Raw genomic sequence first — 15,458 nt, forward strand, 5'->3', positions numbered from 1 at the left:
GCAGTCTTGTCTAGGTGAGCCTGTATCACCTGTTTAACGAGTGACTGAATTATTTTCCTTGGAACAGAAGTTAAACTAACAAGCCTGTAATTATTTGTGTCACCCTTTGAACCTCCTTTTTTGAATTGGGGAAAAATTTGCACATATCCAGTCCATGGGGACCTCCCCTGAATCTAAGGATGCTCTCATAATTATAGTTAAGGGTTTGCTAACTTCCCTCGCTGCCTCCATCAATATAACTGGATAAATTCCATCTACCTGAGTTGCCTTTTTTTATGTTTAACTTCACAAGTAAATGGATGGGCAGTGTTAGGGTAACTAAGAGTAAGAACAGGTGCATGTATACATGCATGTATACCAATGCTAGAAGTATAGTAAATAAATTTGATGAATTTGAAGTGCTGATCAAAGCATCAAAGGCACATATTGTTGGGATATTAGAGATATGGTGTCACACAGATATAAGCAATGCAGAATTGAAATTTGGGGAGTACAATGTGTACAGAAAGGATAGACAAAGTAGGAAGGGTGGAGGGATTATGCTGTGAGTTAAGAAACACATAAAATCCAAGGATGTGTATTCAGTTAACATGGGTGGACAGTGCAATGTTGAGTCTGGTGTTTGCATAAACACTGGGAAAGGGAAAATGAGAGTAGGAGTGTGTCATTGGCCTAATGACTCTGGTGAGTACAACAAACAGTTGTGCAGAGAAATAGTGGGCCAGTAAATCAGAATGTCTTGTAATGGGGAATTTTAACTTTCTAGATATTAACTGGAACTTATGGGTTGGTCACTCACACGCTAACAGGACTTTTGTGGATTTAATGGAGACTTGTTTTATACAGCAACAAGTTCAAGGAGCAACCAGAGGGAGAATATGATCTGATCTCTTGATCTGATTATCAGAAGTGATTATTCATGTATTAAGAATTTGCAACCACTCAGTGACAGTGATCACAGAGTACTGATGTGGGGTTTACTTAAAGATGTAACTACCATCAAGGGTAAAGGTAAGGGTTTTTGCTTTCGTACAGGTGACTACAGTGGTCTCAGACACTTTTTAAATTCTGTACAGTGGCATAAACTGATGATGTTAACAAGGGTAAATTCAAAATTTGAAGCCTTCAGCAGCTTAATCTTGGAGGCTACTAGTCTTTTCATAAAAATTAAGAAATACTGTTCAAGGTTCAGGCCTAAATGGGTGGCAGATAATAAAAATGTATGGGATGCATATAAATTATCAGGCAACACAGAAGCCTATGGCAGATAAAGCTAGTCTGCAATCAAATCACAAAAGAGGTTAGGCAGGCAAAGGCAGATTATGAGAAATCTTTGGCAAAGGATGCAAAGACTTCTTTACTTGTGTAAACTCTCGAAGGAAGGGTATGAATCAGATTGGTTCACTTGATATCGATGGTTCAACTGTCGATGATCTTGCTCAGATAGTTAAACTAAATGAGTATTTTGTGTCTAAATTCAGACATGAGGAGTTATTCAGGGAGGGGAATGCCAATGGTGTATTAAACTCTGGCAGTGAACTAGATGATTTTGTAATAACTGAGAGAAAAGTAGAGGTGAAATTGTTGAATTTCTCCTCCACATTCTGATTTCCTGGCCCAGTCTATTTCTCTGCACAATCTTTTGTTGTACTCATCAGAGTCATTAGGCCTATAACACACTCCTACTGTCCTTTTCCCATTCCCTGTGTTTATCTCATGCCAAACTAACTCAGCATTGCACTGTGCACCCATGTCAACTAGATGTACTTCCTTAGATTTTATGTGTTTCTTAACTAACAGCATAATCCCTCCTCCCTTCCTACCCTGTCTATCCTTTCTGTACACATTGTACTCCCGAACTACAATTCTGCATTCCTTATCTCTGTGTGAAACCACATCTCTGATATTCCAATAATATCTGCCTTCGATGTCTTCACCAGCACCTCAAATTCATCAAATTTATTTACTATACTTCTAGCATTGGTGTACATGCAAGTATACATGCACCTTTCTTATTCATTAGTACCCTAAAGTAAGAACAGGTGTTCATATAGCATCAGTTGTATATTCATGATTTTGGTACTCTTTCATTGCAGAGACGGAAACTGAATTTAGGAAAAATGTATGGCTTATTCTTGAAAACACACTGTGTGATGTCATTCTGATAGACTTAACTAAATAATCCTCTTTTCTGTAAAGCATATAGAACAGCTCTCTAGGCAGAAATTTTTCTGCTTCCAGAAGCAGTCATATAGATAATGTAAATAATGGTTCAATGTGGATCTTGCCACTCTAGGCAGAACTGATTTAATTCGTGTACTATTTTAATCTTGAAATAACTGTACCTTGTTTTTGAATGTATTTTAATGACTTATTTTGTAGACTTTATAATTGATATATACAAATTTAACTTTCAATAATTTTGTGTTTATTTTTCCTTTTGGAAGAACCGGTTTTTAGACATTGAGGAAACAGTGCAGAAAAATAACACATTTTTAATTAATAAATGTGCATATTATGTTTTATGAAACTTAATGATAATGTCTGTAAGTTTAGTACTTTTATGTGAAAATGTGTATGTTTTTTTTTTTATAAGTATTCCATGCTTAAATGAACTTTATTGTATATTTGGTTACTTACTAGGCCCAACCAATTTCTCCTGAAACAGTAGTGAAACTGTTGGGCAATAGAGTTGCTGTCAGTCCAATTGTTACAGTGGAGCCCCGCCGTCGGAAGTTCCATAAAAGAATAACACTTACAATTCCTGTACCTCAAGCAGCCACTAAAGGAATGATAAACCAGTACAGTGGGGATGCTCCCACGCTGAGGTTATTGTGCAGTATAACAGGTAGTACCAAGTCAGGTTTGTCTCCCTTTCTGTCTGCTTTCCCTTTTTCTACTTCTTTGTTCTTCATTTTTCTTCCTTCTCTTCTTATTCGTGTACAGTGCTCTATAGAATGAAGATAAATAAAATTGCTTTTAATATTTAAAAAAAAAATCCTTTGTTTTCAAGAAAGTGCAATTAAATACTGAGTTAAGATTTCTCTGTTGCTACTATTATGCTTTTGTATATTTACTTATTATTATTTAGCCTTTTGCATGTTTATCAGCAGTGGAATGATCGCCAATACATAAATATTAGCTGATAGTTAAAATACTTGAAGTTGTATAAATATCCAATAGCATATTCTTAATTAGACCTATTTGAATTAACTGTAAAATACTAAATAAAGCTGTAATATTGAATAATATCTATAAAGTATAGATAACTTTGAGATAAAAACTTTATGGCTGGAAAACCTAGGAATTCCATAAACCATAGATTCAGTCATTTTCGTTTTTCATTTCAAGTGGTGAGTGATTTTTCAGTATTCAGTTATCTTGATCTTTGTTTAAATATTGTATGTCTCAAGTGGGAATTTGAATATTTTATATGATTTTGGTAAAAAAATTTTTAATAAGGACTTTTTTATGCATATTAAAGAAGTTAATTTTCTTTTTTCTCTCTCTCTTCCCCCATACATAATCTCTCTCTCAAGGGAAATCAAGCTCCCTCTTAGAGATATGTCACTGGGAGAAGGAGAAAAAGTCTTTTTGTGCAAGATGTTAGGACAAAATTATCTACATAGTTTATGAAGTAGGATGTGTCACATATACTTTAGTTATGACAGTTTCTCTATGTTGTTTTGGGTAGTCTGGAAAGCAACAATGGGCCCAGCACTGAACCATAGGGGACTCCACTAATAACATTAGTCCAAGATGACTGATTTCATCACATTTTCGTACGATTCTAAACATGTTCTTTGTTTACTTAGTTTACATTAAGTTCTGAGCATTTGGTGCCATATGTGTTTCTGGTGGAATTGTGATGCTGATTACAGTACCAATATAACAGCAGGCTATAATCTTGAATAATCTCTAGTCTCTTTGAGAATGGAATATGTGATTATTTTCAAAATTGTCACTGATAATGTATTACTTCTCAACTAGCAGAAAGGTGCATTATAGGTAAAGTAGCTTATGTGCCATCAAACCCTCATATCAACAACAACAACTAGCAGAAGAGTGTAGTTTGTGTCTCTTCCTGCTGATGGCTTATCTTCATCATCATGTTTCTAATTTTGGTTTAAGTAGTGTTGATTCTTAATTTGGCTTAAGTGGTGTTGATTCTTAATTTGGCTTAATTTTGGTGTTGATTCTTCCCTTAAGACAGGATTATGTTTATAACCACTTAAAAACTTATCCTTATAATATAAAAATTACAGATATGAAAACTATTTTAGTGTTATTGAATTACAAAAATTAGGACAGAAATGAACTGTTTTTTTATCACCTTGTTGAATTGTTTACAACCATAGTCAAATGCAGGGTGATTATATTGCATTAAGTGTATGCAAGTGTGTGTGTATTTAAAGAGGCTATAGACTATGCAAATATGCCAATAATTTTCCTTTTTACATGTATGTGTGCTGCTGAACAGATTCTGTCTGAATAGAAACAGGAGCTGAATAGATCAGGGGAGTATCAAACTACTGGGACATGCAGTTTTAACAATTATAAATATACTCTAGTAACATATTTTTTATATATGCCATATAAAAGATAAATGTTTAATTGGGGGAATGCAGATAAATAAAAATTTGGGAAATGGTGTCTTAGGAGACAGATAGTCAAAGATTTGATGACATCATTTCTCTCTGTTTTTTAAATTGATTACTGTTTCCCCTTTTTTGAACATGCATTATTTTCTCCTATTATTTACTGAATTTTTTAAACTAATTATTCAGAATATATAATACCAAAGAATATATACTTCTTGTGCAAATAATTTTACAGCTGACAGTTAGCTTTCCCTTGTACATATGGAACAACTCATATAACTGAAATGCTTAATGAGGGAAATGTAGTATTGTATTAGCAATAGTTATTTGATCTTATTGCCACATCAAATGTCACATTTTCCTATAGTAAAGAAATATATCATTACAGAGGTGCATTTTGGTTTGCCAAGCTTTGCTAATTGGTCATTTCTAAAAGTAAATGATTCAGTAACTTATTTATAAAAAAAAAAACGATTATTAGGATATTTGCATTATTTGAAGTCATATAGTTAATATTTCATTGATATAACTTTATTTTTCTCCCTTCAACCAAACCAATTTGATATCATTCTTTAAAGATGTAAGCTGATAATTAAATCTCCAGCCTACAAGAATATCTGAAGTCTTGAACTTTCTTGTACAAATTGGTTTTTCTCTGCAAGACCTTTCAATAGTAATAAGGTAAAACAAAATACTGTTTTCTGTAAATATAGTTCAGTTTCATTAGCATCATCATTCAAGTCCAAGTGACTACTAAATATACAGTGCTGTTCTTATATTCTCTCTCTACCTTGTAAACTCTTCTGATATTTTGTGGCTGTCCTGGAATATAAAGAAAAAATTTATTTAATAAGCTGGTATTTGTTTCTAATACAATTCTTAGTAGATGTGGCAAAAAAAAACAACAGTGGTTATAACTCATGTAAGGTTAGAAATTTTGATATTATCACTTGTAGTAAAACCTAATTCAGACTAATATTTAGAAAGGGGTAGTATGAATTAGTGAAAAGTATAAATTATAAAATAAAATGATATATAAACATTTTCACTTCATAGTTCATAAAAACAAGAAAATTTATTTATGATCTAGCAACATGTATTGATTTAAATAGTATTAGGAAAAAATATTGAAAAAAAAATTATGAAAATGTAACATTGAAGACAAAATGAAATATAACTATTAAAAATCAAAGAGAACACAATGTGTTCAGAAAACTTCATATCTGAAGTTTTCTGAGCAGCGCAGACAGGTTGCCAGAGCAGGTCATGGGGTCTTGTCAATGATATACAGGAATTTTGCTAGTAGAGATAAGGAGGTTATTATCCCTTTATGTAGAGCAATGGTCAGGCTGTGCCTTGGATGCTGCATACAGGTCTGGAGGCCTCATTTTAGGAAGGACGTAGAGTTGCTAGAATGAGTACAGAGAAGGGCAACAAGATTGGTGAGAGGAACGAAGGGGTCCTCTTACCAAGAAAGGCTTAAATTCTGCAAATTGCAGCACCTAGAGACTAGGCACCTGTGAGGTGATCTGATTGAGGTGTATAAGGCCTTGAATGGTTTGAGCATGCCCAATGCTGTGGGATTTTTCCTCTTGCTCAGTTTACAAACCTGAGGGGACATAAATTCAAATCAATGGAAGACAGTTGTAGAATAGATGTGCAGAAATTTGCTTTTAGCTAGTGGATAGTTGATTGCTGGAACAAACTGCCATCTCTCATTGTGGAAGTTGATAGCTTAAATAAATCCGAAGAAGAACTGGACAGACTTTTAGGCAAGTGGATATATGAAATAGGATTTTTTTTTTTTTTTTGACTGATGCTGTATAAGCTTGCTTTCTTACGTCATATGCCTCTGCTAATGCTAATATGATTATGATTTTTTAAACAATAAATTTTAAATAATATATTGAGCATTAATAATTATGAATTTGATTATATTAGCATTAGCATTAGTAGAGGCATATGATGCAAGAAAAATTAGAAAATATCTGCTGAGTAAAGGCCCTACCATATTGGCATTTCATTACATTGTTGTTAAATTTGCTTGGAGCTTAAAAATATTTTCTGATTTTCTTTTCAGAATTGGGACATTTAATACAGTTTTGGAATAACTTCTGGCTTTGTGCAATTCACATTTTTCTTCTTAAATTTCTTCCTCACTTCTTGCCTTGCATATAGATTTCTTCTCCTTGAACTGCTGTTTCTTCCTACATTACCATACTGTATCTGGCCTCACCATTACCAGTTTTTTACTATTGTTACCATTTATTACCATATTTACCATTTATTTTTGAAAGATTCTTAGATTCCCAAATTAATATTCTTTTTTACCACCATTATACAACATATTTTGACAACTCCAGCTTTTATTTTGTCCTGATCAATAAGCTTATCATCATTATCATTTTACAGATATTTCCATGTCCTTATACTGTACTCTGCTTTTTTTCATTCCAAATTGGCCACTGTCTTTTCTCATTCTTGTGTCTTGCTCACACAAAATCATTAAGGGAAAACCAAACTAACTTCAACTGTTTCCTTTAATACAAATGTTTACAGCTGAGTATGACACCACATTCTACAAATTTTATGAGAACTGTAGTATTGGGAAATAATAATGAAAGTATCAGGCTCTTAACATGCTGTCCCAAGTGTAATTTTCACTCGGCGAATTTTCAGTGGAATGACATTCTTGTGGATGATATTTAGATAAGCCCAAATGTTTTCATTTGCATTTAATTTTGGATGATTGTTTTTTACAAAGTTATTGTGGAACCATTCTATGAAAACTTTGAAATTTTTATAATTAAGGTTTTCACTTAGGAAAAGTATTCATTCTGTATGAACAAAATACATACATAAAAAGGAACTTCAAATTATAGAGGTTAAAAATTAGTGAAGTCTGAATTAATGTGGTTTTATTTTGGCTAACTGTAAATTGTAACACCATTAATCAGATAAAAGATACCTGAAAAATGTAAGATAAAACAGCAATTTTACCTATTCAGAGCAATTTAGTACCCCCACCGGCCAAGGAATATTAACTTATTATAATACATAAATATAAAATATCAGTATAAATACACCATGGTTTGCTCATTAAAATGAACTACATTTGTAGTGTAAAGGCATCGATTTAATTGTATCTCTTATGTACACAATGTAAATATCAGACGACATCTCTGACTATCATGGAATGGAGAGGGCAGAACATTTGCTGACCCTACCCAAATTGCCAATAAACTAGGTGAAACCTTTACCAAAACATCAGCAACAGAAAGTTATACACCAACCTTCAGAAGATTCAAAGCACATTCAGAAAAACAAAAGTTAAACTTCTCTTCAAAAGCAGAAGAACAACAACTTACCATTTACTATCCATGAACTACGTAGAGCTTTGTCAACATCTAGGCACAGTGCTTTAGGACCAGATAATATTCATTATTCGATGGTAGAGGAACTAAATGTTGAATCTTGCAGTCACTTCTGATCTGTTCAATAGACTCTACCTGGAAGATACATTCTCTAAACAATGGCACCAAGCTACAGTCCTTGCCTTCCTTAAACCAGGTAAAGGTCCAACAAATCTCACTTACTATAGACCTATCACCTTGACCAGTTGCCTTTGCAAAATTCTCGAAAAGATGGTGAATCATTGACTGATATGGTACCTTCAAAATTTCAATCTCTTACATTCTGCACAATTTGGTATTCGACAAAACAGATAAACACTAGATATACTAGTAAGACTAGAGAACTCCATTCAGAATGCATTCCTTAGATCAGAACACCATGTAATGGTTTGCTTTGACATCAATAAGGCCTATGATTCCACATGGAAGTATGGAATACTCCATGAATTACATCGCCATGGACTTCGGGGCCATCTCCTGATTTTCATGCGGAACTTCCTATACAAGCGAACATTCAAGGTTCGATTTAAAACTTCGCTGTCCCAATTTTTTCAAGAAGAAAGAGTTCCCCAGGGCTCTGTACTCAGTGCTACACTTTTTATAATTGCAATAAACACTGTTGCTGAACAACTTCCAAATACTATCAATAAGGCACTGTTTGTAGATGACCTTAGTATTTGTTGTCATGCGAAAAACATGAATACTGACAAGAGACAGTTACAAGGGGCATTAAATAAGATCAGTACATTGGTACAAACCAATGGTTTTCAATTTTGTCCTCAAAAAACGTGCATCCATTTTTGCTGCCAACATAAACTTCATCCAAATCCAGAACTACAACTGAATGGCCAACCAATAGCAGTTCATCCCAGCATACAGTTCTTAGGAATCACTTTAGATCATAAACTCATCTTTCTAGAGCATATTAAAAGACTAAGAACATCCTGCCAACAAAAACTAAATATCATCCGGGTTCTCTCAGCAATAAAGTGGGGAGCTGATTGTCTTACCTTATTATGGCTATACAGAGCCTTTTTTTTTTTTTTTTAGGAGCATTAGCAGCTTAGGCCATATTACTCTGGGATATGCGGTGGTCATTCCCTGACCTTTCCGTATTTGGTGGTGACGGGCTCGAACCCCGGTCTAATCAATAAGCGTGTGCTATGCACTGCTGCTCCTTCCCACCTGGCTACGGAGGCGCCTACAGAGCCTTAATCAGATCAAAACTTGACTATGGAGCACCAGTGTATACCTCAGCAAGACCTAGTGTCTTTTGCTGGCTTGATCCTTTTCATCATAGCGCAATAGGCAGTACATCATAGGCTTGATCCTCTTCATTATAGTGCAATAAGCATTGCTCTAGGAGCATATCGAACGCCTCCAATACATAGTTGATATGCTGAAGCTCATGAACCCCCCCCCCCCTCTCTCTCTCTCTCTCTCTCTCTCTCTCTCTCTCTCTCTCTCTCTCTCTCTCTCTCTCTCTCTCTCTCTCTCTATCAGAAGGCAACAACTTATATTATGCTATGCATATAAAATTAGATCTATGCCTGAACACCCAAACTGGCAAATACTTTTCACCCTGCAAACAGCAGGTTATAACAAAACTGCCCTACTGCCAACCGACTGTTAGATATAAGACATCTTTTAGAAGAACTTAATCTGACTTTTGATAAAATTGCAAATATCCCTCCACTTCTTCTTGCTCCATGGAACATTACTCCACCTTCATGTGATTTGTACCTTCATAAATGGGATAAATCTGCACTACATAAAGGAAATTTCTTGCAATTGTACTAAGCAATAGTTGAGCAGTTTCCAAACTTCTTTGTAGTGCATACAGATGGACAAAGAACGATGCCCATGTTGGAATCTCCATAGTTTTTCCGAACACAACATTGGCCTATCAACTGCCACATGAGTTCAGTATATTTTCTGCCAAACTAATGGCAATTCAGGTGGTACTGAAGTATATTGAGTTCTCCAATATTAAAAACAGTATAATTTTCTCTGATTTTTCTAAGTGCACTTCAAGCACTGGAAAACAAGATGAACATCACCCACCCAGTCATAGATGAAATAATGAATTCTTTATACCATATCTGAACTTGGAAGAACCATACCTTTCATTTGCAATAGTAAAGACATTTGAAGCAAGCTTTTACAGCATCAGCCAAAAAAAAAAAACCCTTCTCATTTCACACATCCACTTGCTCCAGATGTTTATTTAGTTCTGCCTTGAATCTATTTAAGCTATCAACTTCTATAAGAGCAGATGGAAGTTTGTTCAGCAATCAACCACCTGGTGGCTAAAGGCAAATTTCCACACACCTATCCTACAACTGCCTTAACTCAATTTGAATTTATGCCCTCTTGGGTGATTATTCTGCGTAAGAGGAAGAATCCCATCAGCTTTGAGCATGCTCAAACCATTCAAGACCTTATACACCTCAATCAGATCACCTTGAAGGTGCCTAGTCTCCAGACACTGTAATTTGCAAAACTCAAGCCTCTCTCTGAAAGAGCAACCCTTTTTTCTGTTCATTAATTTTGTTGCCCTTCTCTGTACTCGTTCTACATCCTTCTTAAAATGAGGCCTCCAGACCTGTATACTGTACTCAAGGTGTGGCCAGACCACTGCCTTATATAAGGGGATAATCCTTTCCTTATCCCTGCTAGAAAAATTCCTGTATATCATTGACAAGACACCGTGAACAACTCTTGCAGACTGTCTCCACTGCTCAGAAAACTTCATAACTGACTGCAAAATTACCCGCAGGTCCTCTTTGTTCTCTACCATCATCAGTGTAGACCCCAGAGTTGATACGTTAATCTGAGGTTACTGCTTCCCATATGCAGTACTTTACATTTATCAAGGGTAAATTTCAGTTTCCACCTCTCAGCGCTCTACATTTCTAGATCCTGTTGCAGTAGTGTACTGTCTTAACAACCTTGCCAACCTTCGTATCATTTGTAAACTTGGTCATTAAGCCTGATATGCCATCATCAATATCATTAATAAATACAGAAAACAATGATGGACCCAACACTGAACCCTGGGGGACACCATTAATAACATTAGTTCAAAAAGAGCAGTGTCCATTGATTACCACACTCTGTCTTCTGCCACTCAACCATACCTTTATCCATAGCAGCAATTTGCCTCAAATTCCACACTGCTCCAATTTGTGCAGCAGTCTTCTATGTGCAACAGCATCAAAAGCCTTTCTAAGATATCAAAATTATTCTTTGCATCCAGTTCCTTTGTGACAACATCCTAGTATCCCATCAAATTGGTCAGACAAGACTATCCCTTAACAAACCCATGCTGAGCCCGAGGTATAACCTGAAGCCTTGTCTAAACGATCCTGCAGTGCATCTTTAACCAGTGCCCCCATTAATTTCTCTGGAACAGAAGTTAAACTAACAGGTCTGTAATTACCTGTCTCTCCCTTTGATCCTCCTTTGTGGATTGGGGTCACGTTTGCACATCTCCAGTCCATGGATACCTTCCCTCAGTCCAAGAATGCTCTCATAATTATGGCTGTTTGGATACTTCCTTTGCTGCCTCTTTAATATAATTGGATAGATCCTATTCACCCCAGGTGCTTTTCATATTTTTATGTTCAACAATTTCTCCTCCACTTTGCTATCATTTATTACAAAATCATCTAGCTCACTGCCAGAGCTTAATACAACTTTTGCATTCCCTTCCCTGAATAACTCCTCATGTTTGAATGTAGATGCAAAATACTCATTTAGTTTGTTAGCTACCTGAGCACGATCATCAACAGTTGAAAATACTCATTTAGTTTGTTAGCTACCTGAGCACGATCATCAACAGTTGAACCATCGATATCAAGTGGACCAATCTGATTTTCCCTTCCTTCTTGAGTTTACATAAGTGAAAAAGTCTTAGCTGTTTTTCTTTGCATCCTTTGCCAAGGATTCTCATACCTTTGCCTGCCTAAGTCCCTTTGTGACTTGGTTACAGACCAGCTTATATCTATCATAGACCTCCGTGTCACGTGTTAATTTATTTGTATCAATGCATTTTTCTTCTCTGCCACATGTCTCATTAGTTCAACTGACACCCATCTAGGCCTAATCTTTGAACAGTATTTCTTAGTTGGTATGAAAAGCCTAGTAGCTTCCAAGCTTAATTCTTTGATTGCTTCACATTTTGAATTTGCTGTTGGTAACATAATCATTTAGTCCCTCCGTATTTCTGTTGGGTCTCAGGACATATGGCAATTCCAGGAAATGATTTAGCAGACAATATTACAAAATTGGCTGACTTACTGTTTGTTTGTTATTTGGTTTTTAGGAGCATTAGCAACTAAGGCCATATTGCTCCGGGGATATGCGGTGGTCATTCCCTGAACTTTCTGCATCCTCCGCATTTGGTGGTCACTGGCTCGAACTCCGGTCTAATCAATAAGCATGTTCTATGCACTGCTGCTCCTGCCCACCTGGCTACGAAGGCAGCAACTGCTGACTTACCACCCGATGACAAGTGGTAAGTTCTACATCAAGGCTATAGATGAATAATCCAAGAAAATTGCATGTACCTATGGCAAAACCAACTTAAAAATAAGCTTCGAAGTATCATGCCAAATCTTGGGCCTTCAAGCTTCAGTCCAATTCGACAAGGTTTTGCCTGACCAATTTGATTGGATACTATGATGCAGTCACAAAAGAACTGGATGCAGGGAATAATTTTTGATATTATAGTTGGATCTTAGAAAGGCTTTTGATACTTTTGCACATGGAAGACTGCTGCACAAATTGGAGCAGAGCGGCATTGGAGGCGAATTGCTGCTATGGATAAAGGGGTGGTTGAGGGGGAGAAGACAGAGAGTGGTAATTAATGGACACTGCTCATCGTGGACTAATGTTATTAGTGGAGTCCCTCAGGGTTCAGTGTTGGATCTATTATTGTTTTCTGTATTTATAAATAATATTGATGTTGGTATATCAAACTTAATGTCCAAGTTTTCAGACGATACAAAGGTTGGAAGGGTTGTTAAGGACACTACTGATGCTATGCAACAGGATCTTGAAAAGTTGAGCAGTTGGGCTGAGAGGTGGCAAATGAAGTTTAACATTGACAAGTGTAAAGTACTACATATGGGGAAACAGCAACCCCAGAGCAACGTATCAAATGTGTGGTACTACACTGACAGTGGTAGAGAATGAAAAGGACCTGGGGGTAATTGTGCATGCAGATATGAAGTTCTCTGAGCAGTGTAGATGGGCTGCAAGAGTAGCTCATGGTGTCTTATTAATGATATACAGGAATTTTTCTAGTAGGGATAAGGATAATTCGAATGAACGGAGGGGTGATTATTCCCTTGTATAAGGCAATGGTCAGGCCACACTTTGAATACTGTATACAGGTCTGGAGGCCTCATTTCAAGAAGGATGTAGAGCTGCTGGAATGAATACAGAGAAGGACAACAAGATTAGTGAATGGAACAAATGGTTGCTCTTACAAAGAAAGGCTTAAGTTTTGCAAATTACAGTGTCTGGAGAATAGGCACTGGCGAGATGATCTGATAGAGGTGTATAAAGCCTTGAATGGTTTGAGCATGCTCAATGCTGATGGGATTCTGCCTCTTGCTCAGAATAATCACCTGAGAGGGCATAAATTCAAATTGAGGAAAGATAGATGTGCAGAAATTTGCCTTTAGCCAGTGGGTAGTTGGTTGGTGGAACAGACTTCCATCCTTTGTTGTTGATGTTGAAAGCTTAAATAAATTTAAGGCTCAGCTAGACAGGTAATTCGAATGAACGGAGGGGTGAAGTGGAAGTTTTTTTTTTTTTTTTTACTGATGCTGCATAAGCTTGCTTTCTTGCATCATATGCCTCTATTAATGCTATTGCTAATGAGCAAACTGTAGTGTATTTACACTGATATTTTATAGATTATTCCCCCTTATATTCTATTATGCCTTGTGCATTTATATTTTTAATATGTAAACATTTGTAGTGTGTGTAGGTGTGTATGTGTGTATTAGTAGCTACAAATAATGCAGGGAAGCAAGCTTATATATAGCATCAGGAAAAAAAAAAAAAATAGCCATCTCGTCTGTCTTTTCTCTTTTTTAATTTTTATAATTCTTCCTTAAATGTATTCAAACTACCCATCCCCACAAAACATTCAAATTACCTACTTCCCCTATGCAACAGTCAACTACCTGCTGGCTGAAAGAAAATTTATACACATCTGCCTTGAAATCATTGTTCTTCAATTTATATGCCCCTCATGTGTGTATCTGAGCAAGAGTAAGAATGCCATTCTGAATTTAATATACTCAGTCCATTTAAGGGCTTAAATCTTTAACCAGGTCTCCTTGCAGTTGTCTGGTTTCCAGATGTCACAATTTACAGAACAGAAATATTTTAGAAAGACCATCCTTTTGTATCCTTGACTAAACTTGTTGCTCTTCTTTGCACCCATTCTAATAGATCCACATCCTTCCTAAAATGAGACTTCCAGAGCTATATGCACTATTCACAATGTGGCGTAACCATTGTCTTTACAAGTGACAAGGCAGTGATTGTACAACAGGACCATCACCTCCTTTTCCCTCTTGGCAAAATTTGTGTATATATCTTTGGCAGAACCTCATGAGCGAGCTGTCTAAGCAGCGTATCTACACTGCTAAGAAAACTTCATGTTAGACTCTAAAAGTGCTCACCAGGTCTTTTTTTTTTTTTCTTAACTATCCTTAAATGTATTCATGCTAATTGTGTGATATCTCAGTGTGGTACCACACAGCATATTATCTATAGATTACTGCTTCCTCTGCACAGTTTCTTGCATTTTTCTTTGTGAAACCTCAATTGCTCTCAGCCCATCTGGCTAATTTTTCTAAGTCTTGTTGTAGCATCAACCCTGATTTCTGTCATTAGCCACCCTGCAGACATTCATATCATCTGCAGATTTTGATATTGAACTTGATACGTCTTCATCAGTATCATTAATGCCAAATTAAATATAATGCTCAGCACTGAACTACAACTAACTACATTAATAATGTTAGTCCATGAAGAGCAGGTGCTCATTTATAACCACTCTCCCTTCTGTCACTCAGTCATCCCTTTATTCATGGCAGATACTTTCCTTTAATACCGTATTACTCCAATTTGTGTAACATTTCTTCATGTGGAACAGTCTCAAAAGTTTTGCTGAAATCAAAGTATATGACCGTGATGGATATAAAATTATTTTTTACATCTAATTCCTTTGTTATTGCATTGCAGTAGTCAGTAACATATTTCTTTAATGAATGAATCCATGCTGTGACTGCCATATAACTACATTCCTTAAGATGATCCTGTATTACTTCTTTGATCATTGACTCCTTTATTTTCACTGGAACAGAAGTCAAACTTATAGGTCTGTATTTATTCACTTCTCTCTTTGATCTTTATGAAT

General features: G+C 35.9%; 1 protein-coding gene across 1 annotated transcript in view; it reads left to right on the forward strand.

The window, feature by feature from the left end:
• Positions 1-15,458, forward strand: part of LOC150088120 (uncharacterized) — a 1,786,788-nt gene that overhangs the window by 980,571 nt on the left and 790,759 nt on the right. Inside the window, exon 25 of the mRNA XM_090370030.1 lies at positions 2,644-2,848. Coding sequence (XP_090226156.1) covers positions 2,644-2,848 — 205 coding nt within the window. The remainder of the gene's footprint in view (positions 1-2,643; positions 2,849-15,458) is intronic.

Source organism: Mastigoproctus giganteus, chromosome 3 (genome assembly GCF_048544385.1).
Source record: "Mastigoproctus giganteus isolate SK-2022 chromosome 3, ASM4854438v1, whole genome shotgun sequence".
Lineage (NCBI taxonomy): Eukaryota > Metazoa > Arthropoda > Arachnida > Uropygi > Thelyphonidae > Mastigoproctus > Mastigoproctus giganteus.